Here is a 27,156-nt window from a genome sequence, read left to right as displayed (position 1 = left end):
ATGGGTTGACTTGTGTCCCCCAAAAATTCGTATGTTAAAGTTCTGACCCCCGGTACATTAGAAGGTGACTTTGTTGGGGCACCTGGGTGGCTCAGTCACTTGAGCGTCCGACTTCAGCTCAGGTCATGATCTCACGGTTTGTGAGTTCAAGCCCTGCATCAGGCTGTGTGCTGACAGCTCGGAGCCTGGAGCCTGTTTTGGATTCTGTGTCTCCCTCTCTCTCTCTCTCTCTCTCTCTCTGTGCCCCTCCCTGGCTCTCACTGTCTCTCTCTCAAAAATAAATAAACATTAAACAAAAATTTTAAATAAATAAAGAATGTGACTTCATTTGGAAATAGGGTCATTGCAGATATAATTGTTTAAGTTCACATGAGGTCATAATGGAGTAGGATGAACAACTAATTCAATACGGCTGATGTCCTTAGGGAGATTTGGGAGCTCCTGGCTGGCTCAGTCAATAGAGCATTCAGCTTTTGATGTCAGGGTCTTGAGTTCAAATCCCACTCTGGGTATAAAGCTTACTTTAAAAAAAAAAAAAGGCCAGGGGGAGATTTGGACACAGGTACACATACAAGGGGACTCCATGTGGGATGAAGACTGCCATCCCCAAGTCAAGGAGGAGGCCTGGACCAGATTCTCCCTCCCTCATACCTCTTAGTAGGAATCAACCCTGCCAACACCTCAATTTCAGATTTCTCCTCAAGTACTATGAGACAATACATTTCTGTTGTTTAAGCCCCCCAGGTTGTGGTACTTTGTGACAGCAGCCCCAGAAAGCTAGTACACCTGCTTAGAGGTCAGTCCCGTGGTAGGAATCCCCTGGACAGTGCCCTCACTCCGTGCACAGCTATGTGACCCTGCCCTCAGACCTTGGTCCCTAATGCGCAGACTGAACACTTAACTGCTGAGAGCAGCAGCTCACCTGGGGCATGAAAAGCATAAGAAAATTAGCAAATATCCAAAATTTTACGAGAAAATCTTTAAAAAATAAGCTTTTTGGTTTTTTTTAATGTTTGGGTTTTTTTTTAAGTTTATTTATTTTGAGAAACAGAGAGTATGAGCAGGGAAGGGGCAGAGAGAGAGAGGGAGAGAGAGAGAGAGAGAGAGAGAGAGAGAGAGAATCCCAAGCAGGTTTCACACTGTCAGCGCAGAGCCCAATGCGGAAGTTTGAAGCCACGAACCGTGAGATCCTGATCTGAGCCAAGATCAAGGGTTGGATGCTTAACCGCCTGAGTCACCCAAGCTCCTTATTTTGGCTGTTAAATGCATGTAAATTTTGAGTTCTATGATTTAGAGGAGGGTTTGCAGCATAAGCTTATCAGTGTTTCTAAACCTCTTTATGTAGGTTCTAAAAGTCTTAATTGGCTAGTTCTTTGATGGGAAAAGACTAGAAGGAGATAAGCCAAAGTGTTAGATAGAGATTCTCTGGGGGAGTAAAATCAGGCTAGAAAGTTATTACTATTTTCTTATGTTTTGTATCTGTATTTTCTAATTTAGATAATAAATATGCATGGCTTTCAAATTGTTTTCTTAAAAAATGAAAGGAGGGGCACCTGGGTAGCTCAGTCGGATAAGGGTCCGACTTCAGCTCAGGTCATGATCTCACGGTCCATGATTTCAAGCTCCGCATTGGGCTCTGTGCTGACACTTTGGAGTCTGGAGCCTGCTTCAGATTCTGTCTCCCTCTCTCTCTGCCCCTCCCCCACTCATGCTCTGTTCCTCTCTCTCAAAAATAAATAAACATTAAAAACAAATGAAAGGACATTCACCTTATTATTGAGTCAAATCTGACTCTGTACGCTTTCAACCTATTGGTCTTAATTCTCTCCTCTGGAGTTTTATACTAGACCCTAAACGTGTCCACCTTCTCATGAAGAGGCAAAGCAAAAGGAAAGGAGAAGAACCTAAATCTTTTTCCCCTTCCACTAAAATTTTTCTGAAAATTATTGCCACATAGTAAAGAAACATGACTTCCTTAGCATGACATGCTAATTTTTAAAGAATTTTTTAGAGTGGTTTTAGGTTCACAGCAAAACTGAGAGACAGGTATAAAGATTTCCCATATACTCCAGCCTCCACATGTGTATAATTTCCCCCACTATCAATATCCGGCACCAGAGTGGTACATTTATTACAACTGATGAACCTACACTGACACATCATAATCAGCCAAAGTCCATAGTTTTACTTTAGGGTTCACTCTTGGTGTTGTAAATTTTATGCATAAATGTGTAATGACATGTATCCATTGTGATAGTATCATGCAGAGTGGTTTCACTGTCCTAACATCCTCTATTTATTCCTCCTGCCCCAACTCCTAGCAACCACTGATCTTTTTATTGTGTCCATAGTTTTGCCTTTTCCAGAATGTCCTACAATTGAAATCATACAGTGTGTAACCTTTTCTGGTGGCCTCTTTCACTTGGTAATATGCATCTAGGTTTTTTTTCCATGGCTTTTCACAGCTTAACAGTTCATTTCCTTTTAAAAATGTTTTAAAAATCTTTTAATGTTTATTTTATATCTTGAGAGAGACAGACAGACAGACAGAGAGACAGACAGACAGAGAGAGACAGAGTACAAGCAGGGGAGGCGCAGAGATAGAGGGAGTCACAGAATCCGAAGCAGGCTCCAGGCTCTGAGCTGTCAGCACACAGCCTGACACGGGGCTTGAACCCACGAACCGTGAGATTATGACCTGAGCTGAAGTTGGACACTCAACCAACTGAGCCACCCAGGCGCCCCAAGTTCATTTTTTTTTAGCACTGAATGATATTCCATTGTCTGGATGTGCCACAGAGGAATGAATTTATCCATTCATCTACTAAAGGACATTTTTGTTGGTTGTTTCCAAGTTTTGGCAATTACGAATAAAATTGCTATAAATATATGTGTTCAGATTTCTGTGTGAACATAAGTTTTCAACTTCTTTGGGTAAATATCAAGGATACTGATTACTGGATCATATGGTAAGAGTATGTTCAGTTTTATAAGAAACCTCCAGACTGTCTTCCAAAGTAGCTGTACCATTTTGCATTCCTACCAGCAATGAATGAGAGTTCCTGTTGCCCTATATCCCCACCAGCATTTGGGGCTCTCAGTGTTCCAAATGTTGGCCATTCTAATAGGTGCATAATGGAATCACAATGTTGCATTTTTCTGAGGATATATGATGTAGATAGAACGTGTTTATTTACCATCTGTATATCTTCTTTGGTGAGGGGTCTGTTAAGATCTTTGGCCCATTTTTTAATTGGGTTGTTTGTTTTCCTATTGTTGAGTTTTAAAAGTTATTTGTATATTTTAGGTAACAGTCCTGTATCAGATGTGTCTTTTGCAAATACATATTTTCTCCCACTCTGTGACTTGTCTTCTCATTCTTTTCAGACGTGCGAATCTTTTAACCCAACATTCATATCCAGTCTCATTTTACTGAGATGCAACAAACATTGTTGAACTCTGGTCTGTCACTTTCCCAGTTCCTAACTTATAATAGGGGCTCAAATAATTATTAAATAGGATATAAATATGGATTGTAAATTATGCCAATGCTATTACTTGTTGGAGAAAAAGTTCATAAAAGAGGCTCGGTCACCCCAATAAAGATTTTAAAAAGACAGTAGATTCATATTAACATAGGTAGAGGAGACTATAAGAAACACCACCCCAGGGATGCCTTGGTAGCTCAGTCGGTTAAGCATCCAGCTTCGGCTTGGGTCATGATCTCACAGTTCGTGGGTTTGAGCCCCATGTTGAGCTCTGTGCTGACAGCTCGGAGCCTGGAACCTGCTTCGGATTATGTTGAGAAGAAAAGCTAATAAAAACAAGATAAAAGGGGCCAGCCAGATGTCGGAAGCTGAATACTCCCCTGCATACTTTTGGCTTCTGCAATCTTGTTTGCCTCCTGTGTCCATGAACTGCCCAGATAGCACCACTGATAAGTGCCCCCTCCCCTTTGTCTTTTGTCTCTCAACCTGCTACCATCCCAGCCATAATAACAGGCTGATGCCAAGGTTCAGGGCTCAGCCTTTGGAGGTGACTCCGCTGGGCCAGGACCAGTGCGCAGTAAACAGTCTTTTCCTGATTCCCCAAGTGTGCGTGGCTTGTCTCTTCCTGGGCACCGAGTATTTGCTGTCACACTGTGTCTCCCTCTCTCTCTGCCCGTTTGTGCTCTATCTCTCAAAATAAATAAACACTAAAAAAAATTTTTTTTTAAAAGAAAGAAACACTACGCCAATCAGTCCTCACTCAGATCGTTCAAAAACCTGCATAGAACAAGCACCCAGTCCAAAGAGGAAACTCAATTAGCATCTACCTGGGTCTGAGTAGATTGGCTCATAATGCCGGGGATTTCGAGCTTGAAAGCAGAAGTCATTATGTTTCTGTATATTAGTGAAAAGGAACCATTATTTCCTCCAGAAAACTGCTATTCCTCTTGTATTCCCTATTGACAGAGTTTAGAGCAGTGTTCTCATCCCTGGATGCACATTCGAAACACCCGGGGGCTTTTTTAAAAATGCCAAAGCCCGAAAGCACACACAAAATATAAGTTCCTAGTTCTTGGGAATCTGCCTATTTCATATTTGCTGAATCTGTTTTTTTAAGGCATGACTGCAGGTAGCCTGGAAAATCAGCTGTGACAAGAGAACTGAAGATCTGCAGGAAGTCAGAACAAGTGTGGTTAAAATTCTAGAATCTCATTTTAGAATATCAGATACAACCTTCCTTTCTGTCTCTGTCTCAAAAATATGATACGCATTTCGTAAAAAGCAAATAAAAGTCCATTCATATTTTAATCCTATAACTTACCTCATCAATGAGACTTGATTCAAAATACTGATAGGCAATACTGAGTGCAAGCTTTAGCCATATTTTATATTCCAAAGATGGCCAGAAGACATCAAAGCCTTCATACAAATCCTCCAGGGAGATAAAGCAGGCCTGAAACCACAAGATATCGAGCAGCAAGCTTGATTCACAACTAAATTATAAGGCCATCAGAAGACAAGGTGCCTATAGATTTAATCTTCACCTGACCCCTTAGAAAAACCATCAACTCTAGTAAAATTATGATACTCTGCCATTCAAAAGCATTGACTGTGGAGAAATTGTTTGCCATATGTAAGATGATAAAATTTACAGTTCAATTAAAGCATACACTTAGTGATAAGCCAGGAAAATATATACCAGTCAATAGCTATGGTAAAGGATACAGCTCATGAGCCCAAGATTCAGGAAGTAAGCCACATAAACTTATCTATTTTACTGCCACAGTAGGTGAAGTGGGCTCAAAAGAGGACTCCTGCTGCCTCAATTTTGACCTCAGACTTCTAGTTGGGTTTTTCTTTCCAGCTTGTCTCTTGGCTCAGGCTGAAGGCCTTGGGGACAAAGCATCCTTAGTTGGGAATGAAACTACCCCCTCAAACAATAGGAACTGCTCTGAGCCAGCAAGACCCCACCTGTGATTAACTCTAAGACAGTGATGGATTTGACCTTCACTGTCCACCTGCTCACACCCATCCACCTTTGCCCCACATTTTCCTTATATAAACCCAGAAGTATTTCAGCACATTGGAGATCATCTTTGAGCTGCTAATCCACTATCTTCCTGGTGTTGGCCTCACTGAAATAAATTTTTTTCTTGTTTCACCATCCCTCATGTCTCTCTGCCTTTGGATTTTGTCAGCAGTGGGTGGTGGAACCTGACTTGGGGCCCCACTCTGGGTGCTCTTGTACCCCTGCATGTTGGCTATAGACTGATTCACAGGATTTGTTTCCAGAGGCCAACTGCTTACCTGAATATGGAAGACTGCTCTTTAAGAATTCAAGCTACATGGACTTCAGTGACTTCACTTCAACCTTGTGACTAAATTCATGCCTCCTGTCCTCTTCCAGAAACTAAATGGTATGAAACTGATAAAGCAACATTCCCTTCTGTCCCACACACCCCTAAGACTCTGGACCCTGCCCCTCCCAAAGCTGAAGCTAAAGCAAAGGCTTTGAAGGCAAAGAAAGCAGTGCTGAAAGGCGTCCACAGTCATAAAAAAAAGATCTGCACATCACCTACATTCCAACGGCCCAAGACACTGCATCTCTGAAGGCAGCCCAAATATCCTTGAAAGAGCACCCCCAGAAGAAACAAGCTTGACCACTATGCCATCATCAAGTTCCCCCTGACTACCAAGTCAGCCATGAAGAAAATAGAAGACAACAACACTCTTGTGTTCATTGTGGATGTCAAGGCCAACAAGCACCAGATCAAACAGGCCGTGAAGAAGCTCTATGACATTGATGTGGCCAAGGTCAACACTCTAATCAGGCCGGATGGAGAAAAGAAAGCATATGTTCAACTGGCTCCTGACTATGATGCTTTGGATGTTGCCAACAAAATTGGGATCATCTAAACTGAGTCCAGCTGGCTAAATCTAAATATGAATATTTTCAACATAAAAAAAATAATAATAATAGTACATAAATAATAATAAAAAAAAACAATTAGGGGCACCTGGGTGGCTCAGTTAGTTAAGCAGCCAACTTTGGCTCAGGTCATGATCTCACGATTTGTGAGTTCAAGCCCCACATCGGGCTCTGTGCTGACAGCTCAGAACCTGGAGCCTGCTTTGGATTCTGTGTCTCCCTCTCTCTCTGCCCCTCCCCCGCTTGTGCTCTGTCTCTCTCTGAAAAATAAATAAACATTAAAAAATTAAAAAAAAAACAAGTATTCTTTAAAAATACTACTTTCATAATGGTGGCCATTTATTGTCTATACATGCCATGCACTTAGACATTTTCCTAATCTTCATAACGTCAAAGCTAGACATTCTCTCTTTTAATAAACAAGGATACTAAGACACAAAGAGATTAAAATATCTCACTCCAGGTCCCACAGCCAGGATGTGAGACACTAAATCTTTTCTCAGCTAGTCTACACTGCTTCACAATAGCTGGGTAGGTGGCTGCATAAGATAACGGAACCCAAAGGAAGAAAAGATTCTGGTATTCCTTATTTACTTCAGGAAGAATTAACTAATAGCCCACAATACAGACAGAACCAGTTTCTTACCTGTAAAATAGTTTCACAAATGGCAGTATATTCAATTTCACGCTTAAGCAGACAGCTCAGCTCTCCAATGACGTCCCCACTGGTACAGTATTCTGTAAACATGGTTTTGAACTCTCTATCAGACCTTAGGCTACTTTCTATTCCAAAGGTAGGAGGTGAGCTATGCAACTGCAAAGGGAAATACAAAATTAGAAACCCTTCACCAAACCAAGCCACAGGAGCTCCCACTGTTTCTTTCAATTATTAACAATGGAAGGAAAAGATTCTTTTTCTAAAATTAATTAATTAATTAAGTTTTTAATTTACACCCAAGTTAGCATATAGAGCAACAATGATTTCAGGAGTAGATTCCTTAATGCCCCTTACCCATTTAGCCCATCCCCCCTCCCACCACCCGTCCAGGAAGGAAAAGATTCTTTACTACACTTTCAGGTGTGAAAAAGGAATTAAGGTACCCCCCCCAAAAAAAATCACAATTTTCTTTCACATTTCAATTCTCCAAAGGAAGGATCGTTTCTAATCTTTATCTTCACAGATGACCCTATTTACAACTTTCTACTGACTGTTTACAACTTTCTACTGACTTACACCTTCCTTCTATAAAAATCCCACCAAAAGTAGTGATTGCTGTCTGCAACTAACTCAACCAGCCATTTCAAGTCTATTAGAAATTCTTATTATAATGAGCTAGTGCCTCTGGTGGAAGAAGACTAAATCAGACAGCATGAATTAACATGCCTCCAAATCAAGCCATGATTTCAGCACAACCTAGTCGCCCTTTAAATGGTTAGTAATTTCCATGGGACATCAACAGAACAAGTTTTTAGGGAGAATACAGACAGGGTGGCTGAGTCACTTTAGGAAAAGAACGGATAGGCATGGGTGGGGGAAATAAAAAAGCTATCAGATTTCAGGAGGAAGCTGCAGGAACCGACCAGAAGGATTACAGAATTTTCCAGAAAGTTGAGCTGTGCACATCAAAGAGGAAGGCTATTGTTCAGGACACAGGAAACAGGGAATGGAGGGTCACTGAGAAGTTGCTAGGAAAATGTCCCCTCCGCCAGTGATCACCATTCAAACTTTTAGAGGCATTCATGCTTCCAAAGGACTTTGACATTTTTCTAATTTAATTTTGAATGCAATTCAAAGGCTCTTTGAGCAGTGAACCCTATCTCTGCTTTTTACCAACCAAGAAAAGAAGATAACATCTATAGGCAGAATTTAAAGACATCCTTCCAAGATTCCTGTCTCTTTGTTATTCAATTAAACATTGATCTAGGTAGCTCTTGGGAAGGGACTTTGCAGAAGGAACAAAGGTTACTAATCAGCAGACTCTAAAGAGAAAATTCTGGATTATACTGCTGGGTCAATGTAATCACACAAGCCCTCAAAAGTAGAAAAGGAAGTAGAGTCAATCAGAGAGATGCAGCATGAAGAGAGAGATTGGCTGTACTTCAGCTCTGAGATGGGGCGGGGAGGGGCTGCGTGCAAAGATGGAAGGGAGGTGTGGGGGCTGGAGGTGGATTCCGGCTGATAGTCTGCAAAGAAGCAGGGACATCTGTCCTCTAGCCATAAGGAACTGGATTCTACCAACAACCTCAATGAATCTGGAAATTGATTCTGCCCTCAGAGTTTCCAGAAGGGAACACTGCCCTACGGACCCTTTGATATTGGCCTTGTGAGATTCAAGCAGAGAAAGCAACTAAGCCCATAGGACTTCTGAACTATGAGATAATCTAAACTGCTAAATTTGTCCTGAGTTGCTATGGCATCGATTAAACACTAATAACATCTCCAGCCCAAATATTGTTGGACTTATACTTTAAGAAGACCTAACTAGCCCAGTCATTGCAGGAAAATTCCTCAAAGGAAAATGTACATTGCAGCTTTTAAGTGTTTGATTCGACATACTTAATAAATACAGGTAGCAGTGTACTTTTGTTATGATTCTAATAGGAACATGACACATCTACTGGAAGCAGAATAGAATAATGGCTAAGGACATTACTGAGGCCAACTCTATGGGTTCAAAGCCTTTCTCGACCTGTTACTATGTGCCATTGCAGGGGCAAGTGAATTAATTCTCTGTACATCAGCTTTTTTCTATGAAAAAAAAAAGGTTATTATAAGGATTAATTGTCATAGTATATTGCCATTTTGACCACCCTTTAAAAAATTACAACTAACTTCTTCATCTCTCAATCACCTCTAACATACTGTATATCTAACTGCTTATTTTGTTCATTATCCCATCTCCTTCTATGCCTCTACTAGAAAGTAAACTCTAAGAAGGCAGGGATTTTTGTCTGTTTTGTCAATTCTGTGCCAAGAATGAATAGTGCCACTGTGTGGTGGTAATGAGGTAAATATTTGTTGAATGAATGAATGAATGAATGAATGAATGAAAAGTGCCAGACATTTAATAAGGGCTATATATATTAGTTAGTATTATAATATACTTATCATAACAGTTTATTTCCACGATCAACTTTGATATTTTTAAGGTCTGAAATACCCCTTCCAAAAATAAAAAGCCAGATATAGTATGTGTATTATACTAAGGGTTTGTCACTTGTCACCATCATTTAGGATCTAGGAATTATTTGGGCCATAAGCTGGGGCTCACCCATGTATTCAGCTACCAGCATTCAGATTCTAAAGAACTCTTGTCCCCCTCACTCTACTGACCTCTTTCTCTCTCTGGTCACCAAATGCCTCCTATTGGTCGGGTAAAAGTCATATTTTCAAACCTCATCCTATTTGACCTCGGTAAGGATCTGACATTGTGGTCCATCCCATCATTCTTGACTCTCATTTCCTTGAGATAACACAACCACTCCAAGTTGTTTATCAGAACATCATGGAAAAGACTGCTTCCTCCCAGAATTGCCACGAGGAATAAGCAAAGACTATAAAAACATTTTGTTAAATGAGGAGCACCTTTCAGATGTTGGGTATTATTATTATCTCTCAGCTGTAATGTTCACTCTGAGCAGAAATGGTTTTGTTTAGAAATTACGTTAAAAATATGAAACTTTCCTGGTTCCTAAATTTCTTCTTATGTTAAAATCATATATATTTCAAAGTACATTTTTAGTAAACAATGAATAGTCCCTTACAATTGCCATTCCTGAAATAATTAAGTAGATTCCTTGTGGCATTTCACCTTCTTTACAAATGACATCTCCATAGTCGAAGTAGGCAAGTTTGGCTCTTTCCTGAAAGAAAAATAAAAAAGGAGTCAACACAAAAGTTTCATAGTCTACTTTTCTAAATAGAAATAAGATGTTAAAGCTGAAATGGGTTTCAAGTAGAAAAAAAAACTCCACAAATTGTATGCTTTGGTTTGTTAATGAATTATAATATGCTGACATACCTCATCAATTTTATTTTAAAAGAAAGGAACAAGCAAGCAAATTGTAGACTTTGTGATTTGTACCAGGTACAGTGACTGATGGAAACACCCAACAAGTGCTCAGTTGAGTAGATGTTAACAATAAAGTGTGATACTTCTGATAAAGGAGACAGAAACAGGATGCTCTGGAAAAGTCCAGAAAGGCCACAGGACCCAGTATTGGGTGTCCAGGGAAGACTTTAAAGGGGAAAGAACAGCCAAGCTGAGGCCTGAAGGAAGGGTAACAGACAGGCAGGATACAATGAGTTGAACCCCATTCAGGGCAGAGGATTCGGCGTATGCAAAGGCCCAGAAGCAAATAGAGTATCTACAGTTGGGGTAACTGTAGATTTAGTATTCTGTGGCCACAGCAGGGTGGGGTGGAGACAGGCTTCACTAGGCATAGTGCCTAGGGTTCCCAACACATTAGGGACTCATAACAGTATTTTCATTTATTTTAAAATCAGAAGGGAATAAAAAAACTTTTAGGTGGAAGAAAATGCTTTAATACTAGAACATTTAATACTAATATATTCATCTTTATACTAACACAGTCATAAAGTATAATTTTTGTACTTTTATATGGGGGAAGAGGCTGACTAAGGCAAAAGTGCCAGGGCCCATGAAAAGTCATAACACAGCCCCAGTAGAGAAAGGACTGGAGAAGTGAGCCAAAGCCAGGTCTTGAAGGGTCTTGTAGGCACATTAAAGAGTTTGGGCTTTTCCCCAAAACCAGAAAGGAGCCATGGAAGGGTTTGTAACAGGGGAATTAGGGTGACAGATCTGCATTTTATAAAGATATATAGGAAACATATCTCGAAATCATTCATAGTGGTTATCTCTAAATGTGGGGTAAGGAGTGATGAGTTTTCACTTTTTACTTCATGCACTTCATGGATAACTTCACGATTTTTTTAAAAAGGTCACATAAAACCAATCAGCCAGCTTATGTATTATTCAGACCCTTATTTTCTACCATTGACTTCTGGCTTCTCTTTATGGACTATTAGGTTTCTAATTAACCACACTGGCTGGAGAATGAAAGAAGGGAGGAGTAGTTAAAATTAACCATTGTAGGTGTGATGGAAACCACACTTGAAATCACAGTCTACCATAAGGGGTGTTATTTTGTTTACCCTGTGGATTTTAGCTAGTTAGCCACACAATCCCTGGGCTGTGTACTCCCAATTCATCACAATTTTTACCCTGGTAAAATTGGATTGAAATGGCTATCAAGACCCAACATATTAAGGAAAGGGGGCACATAGAGTAACAGAAGTCTGTAAGGGGGTAGAGAGGGTCCAACAGCCTTGCAGAGGCATGGTAAGTCAAGGATGGGAAGGAGGTTACGTTGTGGTGACAGATTCACCTCAGGTGTCTATGAATCATTAATCTATAGAGTTAGCTTCTTCTCATTGGTTTTGGCATTCCTCCCCATTCACTGCTGGGTGGTCAGTTAATTACACTTGTGAAAAGTATTACCTACAAAGAACAAAATTCTAACTGTATCTTAAATTGGATTTTAACAAAACTAAGGAGAATGCAAATTATAAGAAACACTTTAGAGACACCTGCTTCCCAGTCCAAGTCCGTCACCAACCTCCCACATGCATTTATTTGCAATCTATTTTTCAAACTACCCACTACGGCCCTTGGCCATCACATCAGGTTTCTTCTTCCTTATTGCAGCCACACTTGTGCTCCCCAAAGCAGGACATCAGATCCAAGCTAAGCCAGTTGGACTTCTTTCTCAAGAATTGGAACTGAGAGACAATGAGCCTGGGAATTGAGAACTGAGCCATGATATCCAAGTGCTAGAAGAAGGGTCCACAAATTCCCACCACTGATATTATTAAACTGGCCTGAATCCCACCCTGCCCATGGTTAGTTAGCTAACTATTTCTTAGTAGCTTCTATATACCACCACCTTGTCTTTTCAGTCAACTTCCCCTTTGCTTAAACTAATTCATGTAAGCTATTGTTACTTTTTTTTAATTAAAAAAATTTTTTTTTTAATTTTTGAGAGGCAGAGAGCATGAGCGAGGGAGGGGCAGAGAGAGAGAGAGAGACACAGATCCCAAAGCAGGCTCCAGGCTCTGAGCTGTCAGCACAGAGCCCAACACAGGGCTAGAAGTCGTAAGCCAAAAGATCATGACCTGAGCCAAAGCTGGACGCCCAACTGAATGAGCCATCCAGGTGCCCCTAGCTCTTGTTACTTTCAACCAAAGGAGTCTTAATTCAGTACATTTGAAATCAATTCAGAAGAAAAATTCAAAAATTTCTGATAGGAAGAAAACATTGGTATAGCAAGAAAGGAATCAGATATTCAAAGCTCAGTAGAACTTCATTATGATTGCTATCTTTCTAGAAAACAAGGAAAATGTCCTCATTGTGGACAGATGCCTTACTATGTGCCTAGATCACAAAATATGGTACAACCAAATTTATGGTAAAACAAATGCCATTCTTTCTCACAGAGTCTTCCTGATTCTAAAAATCTAACAGAGGTTGTAACAGGTTGATGAAAAAGGTATAAATCTTATCATTTATACTATAGCCATTTAAAACTAGAACCACAAACTAGTGGTCTATGGGTCACATCCAATCCAAGGATGTTTTTTGTTTGGCCTGCGGGATATTTTTAAATTTTTAATGTGTGCCAAATTTTTAAAATTTGGAAATTTCACATAAAAATTCAGATCTAAAAAATCTGACCTCCACATTATTAAATCTAATAGTCAATTTCTTTTTTTTTTTTTTTTAATTTTTTTTTTTCAACGTTTATTTATTTTTGGGACAGAGAGATACAGAGCATGAACGGGGGAGGGGCAGAGAGAGAGGGAGACACAGAATCGGAAACAGGCTCCAGGCTCCGAGCCATCAGCCCAGAGCCTGACGCGGGGCTCGAACTCCCGGACCGCGAGATCGTGACCTGGCTGAAGTCGGACGCTTAACCGACTGCGCCACCCAGGCGCCCCTCTAATAGTCAATTTCTAATCTTCTTCTTATTTGATCTCAGCTTCATTTGACATGGTTGCTTACTTTCCCCTTTATGAAATACTTTTTTCACTTGGCTTCTGGAACACCACTCTCTTTTAGTTTTCCTCCCACATGATGGATTACTCCTCAATTCTTCCCCCCCGCCCCCAGTTTTATTGAGATGTAATTGACATACAGCCCTGTTCCGGTTTAAGGAATACCACATAATGACTTGACATACATATATTATGAAACGATTACCACAAGTTTAGTTAACATCCATTACCTCATCTAGTTACAAAAACAATTTTTTCCTTGTGATGAGAACTTTTAGGATTTAATCTCTTAGCAACTTTCAAATATACCATGCAGCAATGCTAATACCTATGGTCATCATGTTGTATAGCACATTCCTAGTACTTGTTTATAACTTAGAAGTTTGTACCCTTTGGCTATCTTCCTTCCATTTTCCCTCCCCCTATCCTCTGCCTCTGGTAACCACAAATCTCATCTCTTTCCTATCCGTTTTGCTAATTCCTCGTCATTTCCACTCTAAATGTTGGATAGCCCAGGACTCAATCCTTGGATGTCCATAATAATTCCTTAACTTATCTCATCAAGTCTCCATATATTAAATACTATCTCTATGCTGAAAACTCCAAAATACCTATCTCCCGTTTGGCCTGCCACCTGAATTCCAGTCATGTATCTTACCGCCTACTCAACATCTCCATTTGGATGTCTCAACACTTTCTCAAATTTAACTCATTCAGAATCAAACTCCTGTGCCCTCCATATAAATCTTCTCTTCTGCACTTAAGTCAACAGGAACTCCATTCCTATTTTCAGACTAAAATCCCGGAAGTCATCCTCTTTAACACTCCTTCCATCAGCACCTATCAGCTCTACCTTCCAAAACACATCAAGAGTCTGACCACTCGTCACTTTCACTAATCTAAACCACCATCACTCTTGCTTCTGGCTTTCCCTTGACCCCTTACCAACCTATTCTCAACATAGCGGTAAGGTGGTCATTTTTTTTTAAGTTTATTTATTTGTTTTGAGAGAGAGAAAGAATACACACATGTGTACACACACATGCAAACCAGGGAGGGTCAGAGAGAGGGAGAGAGAGAATCCCAAGCAGGCTCCACACAGTCAGTGCATGAGGTCATGACCTGAGCCAAAATCAAGAGTCAGACACTTAACTGACTGAGCCACCCAGACATCCCCAAGGTGGTCATTTTGAAATGTACGTGAGATCATACCACATCTCTGTTCAAAACCTTCTCTTAAGTTTTCATTGAATTCAGAGTAAAAGCCAAACCCCTTACAATGGCCTGCAGAGTTGTACAAACTCAGGCTCCATTACTTTTCCAACTTCATCTGGTCCTGCCATCACTGCTTCTGCCACAGGGGCTCTGGGGATGTTCCTTGAACACACTGAGCACACTCTGCACCAGGGCACTGCACTTGCCTGGAATGCTCTCCTCCCAGATATCTGCATGGCATGCAGATCCCACTTCAAATGTCACCTTGTTAGAGCAGCCTTCCCTGACCACCTCATATAAAATAGCTTCCCAACTATATTCCCTTTTCTCACTTTTTCTCCATAGCATTGATAGATCATCTAATAGACTACGTATTTGTGTGTTTATGTGTTTATTGTTTAGCTCTAGGCGTATAAGATAAAGTCCAGGAAAGCAGGGACTTCATTTGCTTTATTCACTGGCATATCCCCAAACCTAGAACTGCCTCTGGCACAGGGAGAAGATTCAATAAATATTTCTTGTAAGAGTCTAAATTTCCATAACAGTTGACTTTAGACAGAGCATGAACTCTGGAATATACCACAGTTTTTGCTGTTCCCTATAATACTATACAGCTTCTTTTACTTTTATATTATCTACCTTGCCTGTATAGTAATTTAAACTTGAAACCCTTGCTCTAAAAAAAAGTAGAAAACTGGAAAACTGGGTTTTGCTGGGCCTCCATTTTGGCTTACGCTTCATCAGCCATCATAGGATTCTTGCCTTGGATATACTTTTTGTTAATCTTGCTTAGGGAGTGGAAAGTAATTATCATCAAAAGTGACCCAGAATAGAAGACAGAATCTTTACCTTGAAGAACTCAATGAGAACATCTTTATTTTCCAGCCAAACAATATTATGAAGATATTTGTCAGGAGTTGGTGGCGGGATTGCCATTGGAAAGTCATTCAGTGCCTTTATTTTCCTAAGAAGTACCTGAAAACAGTCAAAATAATGGTGATCAGATCCTATAGCAGAAAAGAGATTTATGTAAAAATTAAGGAAATCTTTAGACACTATTGTTATGTAAATTTATTTTAATTTTGACTCATACTTTCTCTCACCCTATTTAAATTATCCTCTAACCTTTTTTGTCCCTATTCTTCCCTTAACTCATTGAATTTATGAATTGATATATATATTTTTAATGTTTATTTTTTTTTTTAACGTTTATTTATTTTTGAGACAGAGAGGGACAGAGCATGAACGGGGGCGTGGCAGAGAGAGAGGGAGACACAGAATGGGAAGCAGGCTCCAGGCTCTGAGCCATCAGCCCAGAGCCTGACGCGGGGCTCGAACTCAGGACCGAGATCGTGACCTGAGCCGAAGTCGGACGCTCAACTGACTGAGCCACCCAGGCGCCCCTATGAATTGATATATTAACTCATATTGAATTTATTATCTTTATAATTCAGTTAACACTGTAGCCCACTGTGTTAATTTCAGATCATCTAAACTTCTCAGTTTGGGGCACCTGGATGGTTCAGGCGAGTGAGCATCCAACTCTTGATTTTGGCTCAGGTGATCCTACATGGTATTGAACCCCACGTCAGGCTCCACACTGAGTGTAGAGCCTGCTTGAGGTTTTCTCTCTCTCCCTCTGCCCTGCTTCTCCACTCACACACTCTCTCTCTCTAAAATAAAAAAATAAAATAAACTTCACAGTTGACTACTGTACAATTTAATGCCACATTTCCTCAAATCTTTCTTGTATGTATTATTTGCTTCCCTAAATTCTTCTAATTTTGAAGGATATAGTTTCAGTTTTATGGGCTCTCAGAAACCTTCTCTGGCTTCCCACACCAGGTAAGAGATAATCACTTGATTGACTGGATGAATAAAGGATTAAATCAAAGAACGAGAAAGAGCCAGTGGACTTTGGGGTCATTGTTGTATTAAGTATCCAATCTCCCCAAGAGTCCATAACACATAGTAGGTATTCAACATGTATTTACTCAATTAAATTGAATTAGCTAGGTAATTCCTTATGACTAGCTCCTTATGACTTAGAAGATAATTATATCTCTTTGGCTGACAATTAGGCAATTAATATGCATTCAATAAGTAACTGTTGAATGATTGATTTACCCATTACCTTTCTACACAAACCTATAGAAAAAAATAGCCTCTCTCCTTATAAGGGCTATTATTTATTTATTTTAATTAATGAATATCAATAATTCAATTGAAGCTTATATAATCTTCAACTGGTAAATGAAAAGAATAGAATACAAACCACAGCATGTGTAGAGGTATATACAACTTGAAGGATACTGTAAAGTAGCCCTTTTCTTCCCTCTGTCAGACACTAAGAAGAAATCATATAACCCATTTTGTCCTTTGCCATAATATTAGCCTAAAGAGATAGAGCCTCAGAGGGGAAAGCTGGCCTGTCCCACACCCATTTCTCTTTGGGAATCATGGAGAGGGGACTATGTCCAGGGAATGACCAGAAGCACAGTGCATGTGACCCTTGGCTGGGAGCTGCCAGTGACAAGGAAAAGCATATGATACCCAGAAGCAGCTTATCAGTGGTCAACACAGACAGAAGGTAGGACTAGAACTTCCATATTTCTGCTTTCTGTTAGGAAACTGATAGGTTCTTGCAGAGGATAGGAAGAACAATCAAATTTGCACAAATGCACAGTCTAGATGGTGGATGTGATAGAGTGATAGCATTAAATATTAAATATGTTTTTCTGTCATATGTTCCTATTTTCTTTTTGCAAATACATTTATCATTTTTCAAAAGTCCATTTATCAGCTAACCAGTTATGGTGCCTTCCTGGGTCCTCTTCTCTCAGAACTGCACCCCCAGACTCCCACCAACACACACACGCACACACACACACACACACACACACACACACACATGCAAGCTGATCCTTTCCCTACCATGTTAACGTTATGTGACTCCCACCTCCCTTGTCACAGCTGCCTAGCCTGGGCAGTACACATTCCACCAGTGGATAGACAAGCAGAAAAATCTAATGAGTTTGTAGAGGGAGCCAAAAGAAGAGGCCACAGAGGGCAACCATCACAGGAAATGGAGAACCCGGAAAGCTTTCCAGGTCCACAGTCAGGTCCCTTCCTCAGGCATGGCCATATGGTCTGGCTACCATGGGTTTGGTTAGGCTCTCTTATGTCTTTATAATAAACCCCCCAGCCCCATTTCTTGGCAAGGTCTAGCTCAAGTTGGTTTCTGTTACTTGCAACCAAATAGTTTTGACATGGTGTATACCAGGTAGCACTGGCACTAACTGCCACTGGCATTAACAAAGGCTCCAGGCAAATTACAGCTAACACCCGATTTAATCTCCCTCACTCCTTACATTCTGCTCAAGTAACAATGCAGCCTCGGGTGTTGGGCTCATGGAATCAAGCAACGTGGATAATTGCTTTATTACCTTATTCATCTCGATGCCCTCATGTTTATCAATAATGCCTCTTGACCAAAGGAAGGTGAGGTTTTTCAGAGCTTTAGCAATCACGTTCCGGATTGCCTGCCTAGTCTTCAAAGCAATGACAACATCACGACCCTCGTGCTCTATGAGTCCTGAAGCAAATGAAACTGTCAGTAAGCATACAATGCCATAACCACAATAATAACTAATATGTGTGTAATAGTTTGTAATTTCCAAAGTGCTTACACAATATCCTTTTATTCCTGCTTCATACAGAACATGCGAGGCCGGTAGGACTAGAGCTATTTTCAATCTGCATTTCATGGATGAGAACATTGAAAACTGGCGTCCCCCACCAGCTAGGAGAGAATCACTCTCTCCTCTTTATTCCCATGGCATGTCCTACATATCTCCATTATGGAATCTACTACAGTGTGGGATTTTGGTCCTTACTTATTTGATCCTTCACATCATATAACTTTTGTTGGGTGAACGCATAAATGGCTTCATGAAAGAGACCCCTGGCTTCAGCTGGTGGAGATTTCTGAGATCAAATGGCATAGCTTTTCCTCTTTAATGAACACAGGAAGTCATGACCTGGACTGGAAGACATGGCGAAAACAGCGTCTCTTTCATCTTTGTCATCCTGACATTAAGCAAAATGCCTGACATCCCGGGCGCCTGAGTGGTTCAGTCAGTTAAGCATCGGATTTCGGCTCAAGTCATGACCTCACAGTCCGTGAGTTTGAGCCCTGTATCGGGCTCTGTGCTGACAGCTCAGAGCCTGGAGCCTACTTTGGATTCTGTGTCTCCCTCTCTCTCTCTGCCCCTACCCCACTCTCTCTCCCTCTCTCTCTCTCTCAAAAATAAACATAAAAAAAATTTTTTTTAATGCCTGACATCTGGAAGGTACTCAAACTTTTTTTTTAAGTTTATGTATATTTTTTTGAGAGAGAGAGAGAGAGAGAGAGAGTGCGCATGCATGAGTTGGGGAAGGGCAGAGAGGGTGTTAGACAGAGAATCCCAAGCTGGCTCTGTGCTGTCAGCGTGGAATCTGACACAGGGCTGGAACTCCCGAGCGGTGAGATCATGACCTGAGCTGAAATTAAGAGTCAGACTCTTAATCCCCTGAGCCACCCAAGGTTGCTACTCAAACTTTTTTTTGAACGGCGATGAGCTGGCCGCTAAAATGAAGGATAGCGTGATCACGAACAGATTTCAGTGTCAGGTGCACCTGGGCTCGAGATCTAGCTCAGCACTTACCACCCACATGCCTTGAGGCGCATTAAACTTTCTAAACCTCAGCTTCATTATCTATAAAGTGAAGACAGTAATAGTATTTGCCTCTTGGAGTAATTACAAGGATTAAATGAGATAATGCACATAAAGCTGATAACACAGTTCCTGACATAATTAGCATTCAATAATCAGTTGCAGTAACCATGTGGGAACAGGCATTCCCTTTTACAGGACTGAATCAAGAAAACCTTGTAATATTCCATATGAATCTAAAGCATAATATGAGATAGCAGCTCCTACACCCCTAATCTTTAAAAGCACAGAAATAGGGGCACCTGGGTGGCTCAGTCGGTTAAGCGTCCAACTTTGGCTCAGGTCATGATCTCGTGGTTCGTGGGTTTGAGCCCCACATCGGGCTCTGTGTTGACAGCTCAGAGCCTAGAGCCTGCTTCGGATTCTGTGTCTCCCTCTTTTTCTGCCCCTCCCCCGCTCATGCTGTATCTCTCAAAAATAAACATTAAAAAATAAGTAAATAAAAGCACAGAAATAAAAATCTATCTCTATATGTAAAGGCAACAATGGGTCCTGGGTTATCTGAGACAGTGCCGAAATATTCTGACCTATTGTCTCCAAATTCAAAATGCCATTCATTAGGCCATGTTCTTCTAATTTTGATTTGGAAAGTATGATCCTCATAAATCCATTTGGCATCTTACAATGTTGCTATGAATACAAAGTGATTTTACTTCATCTCTTTTATAGTAACATCCATTTATCAAGAACCTACTATATGCCAGGGCTCTCTCCCAGATACTTTGGCACACACTCACAGCCTGCCCCACAGCCCCTTATGAGGAGAGCAGACCCAAGAAGCTTTGTATAAAACCCTAGGGCTCCTGCTGTGTGCTTCAACTCAAGCAGAGAGACTAGAAATGTCAAGAGATTGTAGCCCTGCATTCCTGAGTATGCTTGTAAGCAAAGTAAAACAAAACAAAACACCCTTTGTCAAATGTAATCGCCTTGTGTCTTTTTCTGACAGCCTTAAGGAATCTGCCATCTTAATCCACTCTCCACACCCTTCATTCTTTCCTCTACACTCCCATGGCCAGTACAAGACCTTCTCTAACTTTCTGCAATTATCTATTGATATTCTCATACCTTCCGCCTGGCTCTGCATTTTTGGCATACCTGGCCTACTGCCTGCATTCAGTAAATGCTCACTGGATGAATAAATGAGTAATCGAAGATGAGTATGAACTTGGCTTCCCGTGGCTAAATTATGGGATAATAGTGTGTGATTTCAGGAAATCAGATACTCCAACTACTTACCTAGTTCTTTGATGGCATCTCGTTTGTTGGTTTCCAAAATTTCATATAATTTCTGTAATAAGTTAAGAAAGACATTAATTTCTTATTATGCCAAGTGCGTGTCTGCCTTTAAAATCTGAGAAGAAGAAATCCCACTTAGTTTGTGACTTGGGGAAGATGTTTAGCTCAAGTCTTCCCTCTGTGCCAAGTCTGCCGCTCTCCCCATGCTCCTCCTCATATTACAACAAATACAATGCAGTCAGTAGCTTACATAGCTACTGGACCTAGCATTTCGCAGAAAAGATTAGTGTGTTTAAATGTTTATTTATTTTTGAGAGAGAGAGAGAGAGAGAGAGCGCAAGTGGGGAGAGGGCAGAGAGAGAGAGAGGGAGAGAGAGAGAATCCCAAGCAGGCTCAGCACTGGCAGCACAAAGTCTGACGTGGGGCTCAAACTCACAAACCGAGAGATCACGACCTGAGCGGAAATCAAGAGTCAGATGCTTAAGTGACTGAGCCACCCAGGTGCCCCAGGAAAGCTTGGCGTGTATTCCACTCTGCACCAAGGAGAATTCTCACAGATAGCACTCCGGTTTGGGATAGCCAACTGAGCAGCTGTTTGGGCAGCCTGTCTATCAGGAGCACAAGACCAAGTAGAATAATGAGAAACTATGGCTTTTGTTAGTTGATGTTTCCTACAGAGAACTCCTGACATACCTAGGAAATAGCTCTACTCCAAGGGTTAACCATGGTGAAGCTCTGTTCAATCACACAATAGGTCTTGGTCAAATGCCTGCCATGTCCCGGCTACTGCTCTTCGTGGAGCTTATTCTCCACCTTTAATCTTTCTGGAGCTTGCACTTGGCCACACAACAGCCCCAGGACCACACAACTGACAATTCCCCAGGACTGTCAGGCATAGATGACTGAAACTCTGTGCCCAAATAACATGTGGCATAGTGCTATTTACAGGGAACAGTAGCTAACACGGTGCTATTTACTGGCTTATTATAAAGTTTAAGTAGCTGAAGTTAAGTTTCATGGTTGTTGTTGTTGTTTTGGTTTAGAAAAATCACATGTAAGAAATCTCTCATTTTGAATATAAGAACGAGGTATACAATTTTTATTAGGTTGTTTCTTCTCACTTGAAAACATTGAATCAATATTGGGAAGGTGCCAAATTAATAGCTGGCACCCACAAACCGTGGTCCCACCCTGCTTGCACAGGTGCACAACCCCCTTCAAACCAAACTGGCTCCATAGCAACTCTGTAAAAATGCCAGAGAATGACCTGCACGAGACAGCATAGGAACCGACGCCTACCTACAAATAGAATATAATCACTTAAGGCTGGGCACATGTGACTCCTCTAAACGTGAGCTGTCACTGGTCAGTTTTTGAACCGCAACACTTTCAGAATACACACGAGTTTGATACCTAAATATCTCAAAAAATATTTAAATCTGTACTGAGGTCGCCTTTAAAAATTCCAAAGGAGAATTTGTTTCATCTCTTACACTTCGAGGCCACGGCCCCCAAATCTCTGCCTTCTCCCCAACTCCTCAAAACGCATTACCTCCCACCACCGGCAGCTGTTTTTCTTCTCTCCTATTCCTGTTTCTGAAATCTTTTCTCCTATGAAGAGCTCTATCTTCTTTCTATTATAGATCAATCTAGACTTTCCATAGTTCTTTTAATTGTCTTATCTAATATTCGAAGTAAATCAACAAGGTAGGATTCTATTGCACATTTGATCCAATGATCAATAATTCTTTGATAAATCTAGATAATTGTTCTCTAGCTTATCTATAAAGATGTCATGAAAGATGTTAGATGCCTTGCTAAAATTCAGCTATTCTAGAGTGTTCCCTGATTATAAAAGAAAATCTTAAATTCTGAAGATATTTAACAACCAATCTTTTTATGTATTTTAGAAATTAAAATTAAAATATTAAGGTAGGTATCTTCACAGCCTATTTTCCTCTCCTGAATTTCATTCAGAAAAAGCCTCTCTTTATTGGCTGAGGGCCTGAGGTAAATAACAGTCATCACAAAAAATTAGGCACAACAAGCAGAAGACGTAACCCCCAGGCCATCCCTGATTTTATGTACACACACAGATCATTAGATCTAGGTCCTCAGTAATTAGGATTTAAATTCATTGTCAGGTTACAAATCAAGAGTCTCACTTAGGATGAGAAAATACTACCAAAAGTCACCAAACACTGGGCAGAGGAAAACAGAATGAAAGACAAGCACCAAGCATGACAAATATAAGAATGAACCTCAACGAAGGAGAACTACTACAGGAAACAACAGCAACAACAAAATTTAAATAAAGAGATTCAAGGGAATATCACATTTGTTTAAAAAAAATAAGGGAACTAGTTTCAATGAGAAGAAGCAATCACAGTACGTGGAGATAAGTAAGCATTCAGTCAAGAAAAGAAAGAGAATGTAATAGATGGGCTGAATAGCAGAATAAACATAGCTACAGACTAAATTCGGAACATGGAAAATCAAGCTGGGTGGGGGGTTCTCACTGCAAAGAGGAAAGAGTAGGAAGTTATGAGAAAACATGAAACAAGGACTAAATCCAGAAATTCAAAACTGTGTTTAAAAGTGTGGTGGGCACCTGGGTGGCTCAGTCGGTTGAACGTCTGACTCTTGATTTCAGCTCAGGTCATGACCCCAGGGTTGTGGGATCGAGCCTGGTGTAGGGCTCCACGCTGAGGATGGAGCCTGCTTGAGATTCCCTTTCTCTCCTTCTGCTCCTCTCCCTGCTCACACTCTCTCTTTCGAAAAAGAAAAAAAACTTAAATTAATCTTTTAAATAAATTTTAAGTTTGCTGAAGGAGAAAATAGAAACAGGGGAGGGAACAATCAAAGAGGTGATGGAAGGAAGATGGCAATCTTCTAATTATGAAAACTCCACCAAGTGCTGTGTGGGATCACGTTTTTACATTTATTTTTATTTTTTTACTTTAAAAAAATTTTAAGTGATCTCTACACCCAGCATGGGGCTCCAACTCACAACCCCGAGATCAAGAGTCACGTGCTCTTCCGACTGAGCCAGCAGCCAGGCACCTCAATAACTTTTTTTTTTAATTACATCTAGACACATTCTGGTGAAATTTCAGAACTCCAAGGAGAAAATCCCAGAAGCCTCTAAACGAAGAGAAAAAAGTCACCTACAAAAGCACAAGTAAAGTCAGACTTGTACCAGCAATGCTAAAGACGGATGGCGATATCTTCAAGAAAATAGCTTTGGAGTCCATAATGCTAAGAGCAAAATACAAAGGTTTTTGCATACTGAAGCCCATACATCACCTATGGAAAAAATTACTTATGGACATAATCTAGCATGATGAAAGGAAAGCAAAAAGGAGGCTCGCATGGGACTCCAGAAAGAGTGGCTAAGGAATCCATAAGCAAAAGAAAACAGGAAGATAGTTAAAAAAATTTTTTTTAATTAACCATTTGACTGTTTCACTCAAAAGAGTATCTTTTAAGTAGTAGATGTTTAATGATATTGATCATATTTCCTTTGTTATGGGTTGAATCCAATGGTAGTTTCTACAGTGAATAATATTTATAAATAATTATAACAAAGTAAAGGTTGTTTTTTTGGTTTTCCATGTATGGAGTCATTTTTTGAAAAGAATGAAGACTTAATTATACTTACAGAATAGAATGTAAATTTTATAAACCTTTTCTCTGTAAAAATAATGGCTCCAAAAATTTAAGACAGGGAGAAAAATAAAAGGCTAAAGCAATGTCTTAATCTCCTTATACTTCACGGCAGAGAGTCAATAAAGTCTGTTTAGAGATAATGAATCAAGAGTTAAATACATGTGCATATTATTAAAATTATCGTGGCAAGCAGTAGAGGAATTAACACGAGAACGGTTAGTACAGGGCTGTCTCTGGGAAGTGGGGCGCAGGGAGGGATGCTTGCATTTCTCACATTTTATTATTTTCAAGTTGTAAAATTATGATGATGATTTTTTACCATCTTTTCTGTGTTCTCTCTTCTCTACACCCACACCCACACCCATGTACATATATATATATATATATATATATATATATATATATATATATACACACACACACACACACACATACATATTTCGATTCAAAGACCTTACCCTTTGGGCCATGCAGAGCGCCACTGAATACTCTTAAAGCAGAAAGTCACATATGAAACTTGAAATAGTCCTTTAGGAACATTACTCTATGAATTGCAGAGGGGCCTGGGACAGACGGCCTGGCATGAGGGAACCTAGTTAGCAGGTGATTCACTGCATCTTCAAGTTCCTAGTATGCTTATGTCCTCGTCTCCCACTTGGTACTTACGTCACACTGCCTGCAAATAAGGAAGGTCTTGAACAATTACATACGTACATACATACCACAACTCGGCCACTTCTCGGCACCAGCATTTCCAGCTTTCACTGTCAAATCTTTGTTCTCTTGCCCTCTCTCTTCCTCCCCACTTTAGACCTACCCTTTCTTTGAAGGCTCATTCGAGTTTTGATTCCTGCAGGAAGCCTTTTCCAACTTGCCCTACCTTTCAGAGAGGGTTACAAAGACAGACGGATCTCAAGTCTGCATTCAGAAAATAAAAACAAAGAGATAGATTGTCTTCTATGAAGATCATAAATGAGCTTGATAAAGATACCTGAAAGGTAAAGAGCAAAGACTGTTCTCTGTGGCACCTCAGCACCTCGGATAATGTAATAAACCATCGAATGGCCCTTTACTTGCTACAATTTATCCATTGGGTCAAACACTTATAGAAGTAGGAACACCCCGGTGGCTCAGTCGGTTAAGCTTCTGCCTCTTGATTTTGGCTCAGGTCATGATCTCAAGGCTTGTGAGTTCGAGCCCTGCATTGGGCTCTACACTGTCAGTGTGGAGCCTGCTTGAGATTCTCTCTCTCCCTCTGCCCTCCTCAGCTCCCTCTCTCTCTCAAAAAATAAATAAGCTAAAAAAAAAATGTAAATACATGCAGAAGTAGTGTTAAAAGACATGAATACACCCAAACGATTGTTTTCCCAAGTGACCAGGGCTTGTCTCTCACCTGATATATTGATTCTCGGCTGGAAATTTGTTTTATTAAAAATTTGGTATCCTCTTGACTTTTGACATAACCTTTTGTAATACTATACATCAAGTGGAGGCGCTTTTTGATCTGTACATCGACAATATTTATCAGTAGTGGTATTATTATCTGGAACAGTGAAGAGAAAAAAAAAAAAAAAGCCTGAACATTTGATGAGGAAAAGCACCCTCCACGGTAGGCGTTCTCAAAGTGTCATCTGAGGGAGCAGCGGGCACTACCCAGAGTCTTGTCAGAAATGCAAATTCTCAGGCCTTCCTTTAGACCCTCTGAACCAGAAACTCTGGGGCTGGGCTCAGAAATCTGTCCTAACCAGTTCTCCAGGTGAGTCTACCTATGCGCACTCAAGTTTAAGAGCCACTCTTCAAAGGAATGAAAGGTCAATGCATACCTGGTGAAGGAAGTCCTCACCACTGCCTTTACCCCCGATTCTCCACACCCCCAGATTTCAGGAGACAAGCGGTCTCCCAACCTGCATGATAGTCACCGACTAAATCAATCATCCCTCTGCCCCTTGGTTTCTTAACTTGCAAGATAAGGAAAAGTAGGTATTAAAGATACTTCTCAGCTCTAAATTTCTCAAATCACAAGCTGAAACAAGAGAGTGTGGTGATTGAACAGAATGTGTTTTTTTGTTTTGTTTTTAATGTTTATTTATTTTTGAGAGAGAGAGAGACAGAGCATGAGTTGGGGAGGGGCAGAGAGAGAGGGAGACACAGAATCCGAAGCAGGCTCCAGGCTCTAAGCTGTCAGCACAGAGCCTGACACAGGGCTCGAACTCACAAACTGTGAGATCGTGACCTGAGCCAAAGTCAGAGGCTTAACCGAGTGAGCCACCCAAGTGCCCTGAACAGAATGGGGTTTTAAATATAAACCTTCCTAGGCTCAAGGACCAGCTCTACTATTCACCAGCTCTGTGACCTTCAGCAAGTTACTTGCAACCTTGAGGACTCAGTCTCCTCATCTGTAAGATGAGGATAATAATACTTAAGTACCCAAAGTCCAACTGAGCTGCTCCTCAAAAACCAATGCAGTCAAGGGGCGCCTGGAGGGCTCAGTCCATTGAGCGCACAACTTCGGCTCAGGTCATGATCTCGTGGTTCGTGAGCTCGAGCCCCACGTCAGGTTCTGTGCTGAAAGCTCAGAGCCTGGAGCCTGCTTCAGATTCTCTCTCTCTCCCTCTCTGTTCCTCCCCACTTGCATGCTCTCTCTCTCTCAAAAATAAACAAACTTAAAAAAATAAAAAAATAAAAGAATGCAGTCAATTACAGAGAGAGTCACATCAGACTGCAGGGCAGATGGTGAGGAACCAAGTAACAAAGGAGGAACATGAGAAG

At 40.7% G+C, this 27,156-nt stretch overlaps 2 protein-coding genes across 2 annotated transcripts in view; one reads left to right on the top strand and one right to left on the bottom strand.

The window, feature by feature from the left end:
- Positions 1-27,156, bottom strand: part of SLC9C2 (solute carrier family 9 member C2 (putative)) — an 82,740-nt gene that overhangs the window by 4,599 nt on the left and 50,985 nt on the right. Inside the window, exons 17-23 of the mRNA XM_047077317.1 lie at positions 25,781-25,930; positions 20,719-20,770; positions 18,154-18,302; positions 15,557-15,682; positions 10,183-10,281; positions 7,064-7,231; positions 4,810-4,941 (exon numbers count right to left, since the gene is read on the bottom strand). Of these exons, the coding sequence (XP_046933273.1) occupies positions 4,810-4,941; positions 7,064-7,231; positions 10,183-10,281; positions 15,557-15,682; positions 18,154-18,302; positions 20,719-20,770; positions 25,781-25,930 (876 nt within the window). The remainder of the gene's footprint in view (positions 1-4,809; positions 4,942-7,063; positions 7,232-10,182; positions 10,282-15,556; positions 15,683-18,153; positions 18,303-20,718; positions 20,771-25,780; positions 25,931-27,156) is intronic.
- LOC124510352 (60S ribosomal protein L23a-like) lies at positions 5,483-6,444 on the top strand. Its single transcript, XM_047077209.1, is given in 2 exon segments — positions 5,483-5,558; positions 5,896-6,444. Coding segments are annotated over 2 exon segments (585 nt in total). The 3' UTR covers positions 6,405-6,444.

This window comes from Lynx rufus, unplaced genomic scaffold (genome assembly GCF_022079265.1).
Source record: "Lynx rufus isolate CCGP_SWC_20201006 ecotype Redwood Valley unplaced genomic scaffold, mLynRuf1.p SCAF_15, whole genome shotgun sequence".
Taxonomy (NCBI): Eukaryota; Metazoa; Chordata; class Mammalia; order Carnivora; family Felidae; genus Lynx; species Lynx rufus.
The sequence above is the reverse complement of the archived record's forward strand: the minus strand, read 5'-3'. Positions and strand labels throughout refer to the sequence as shown.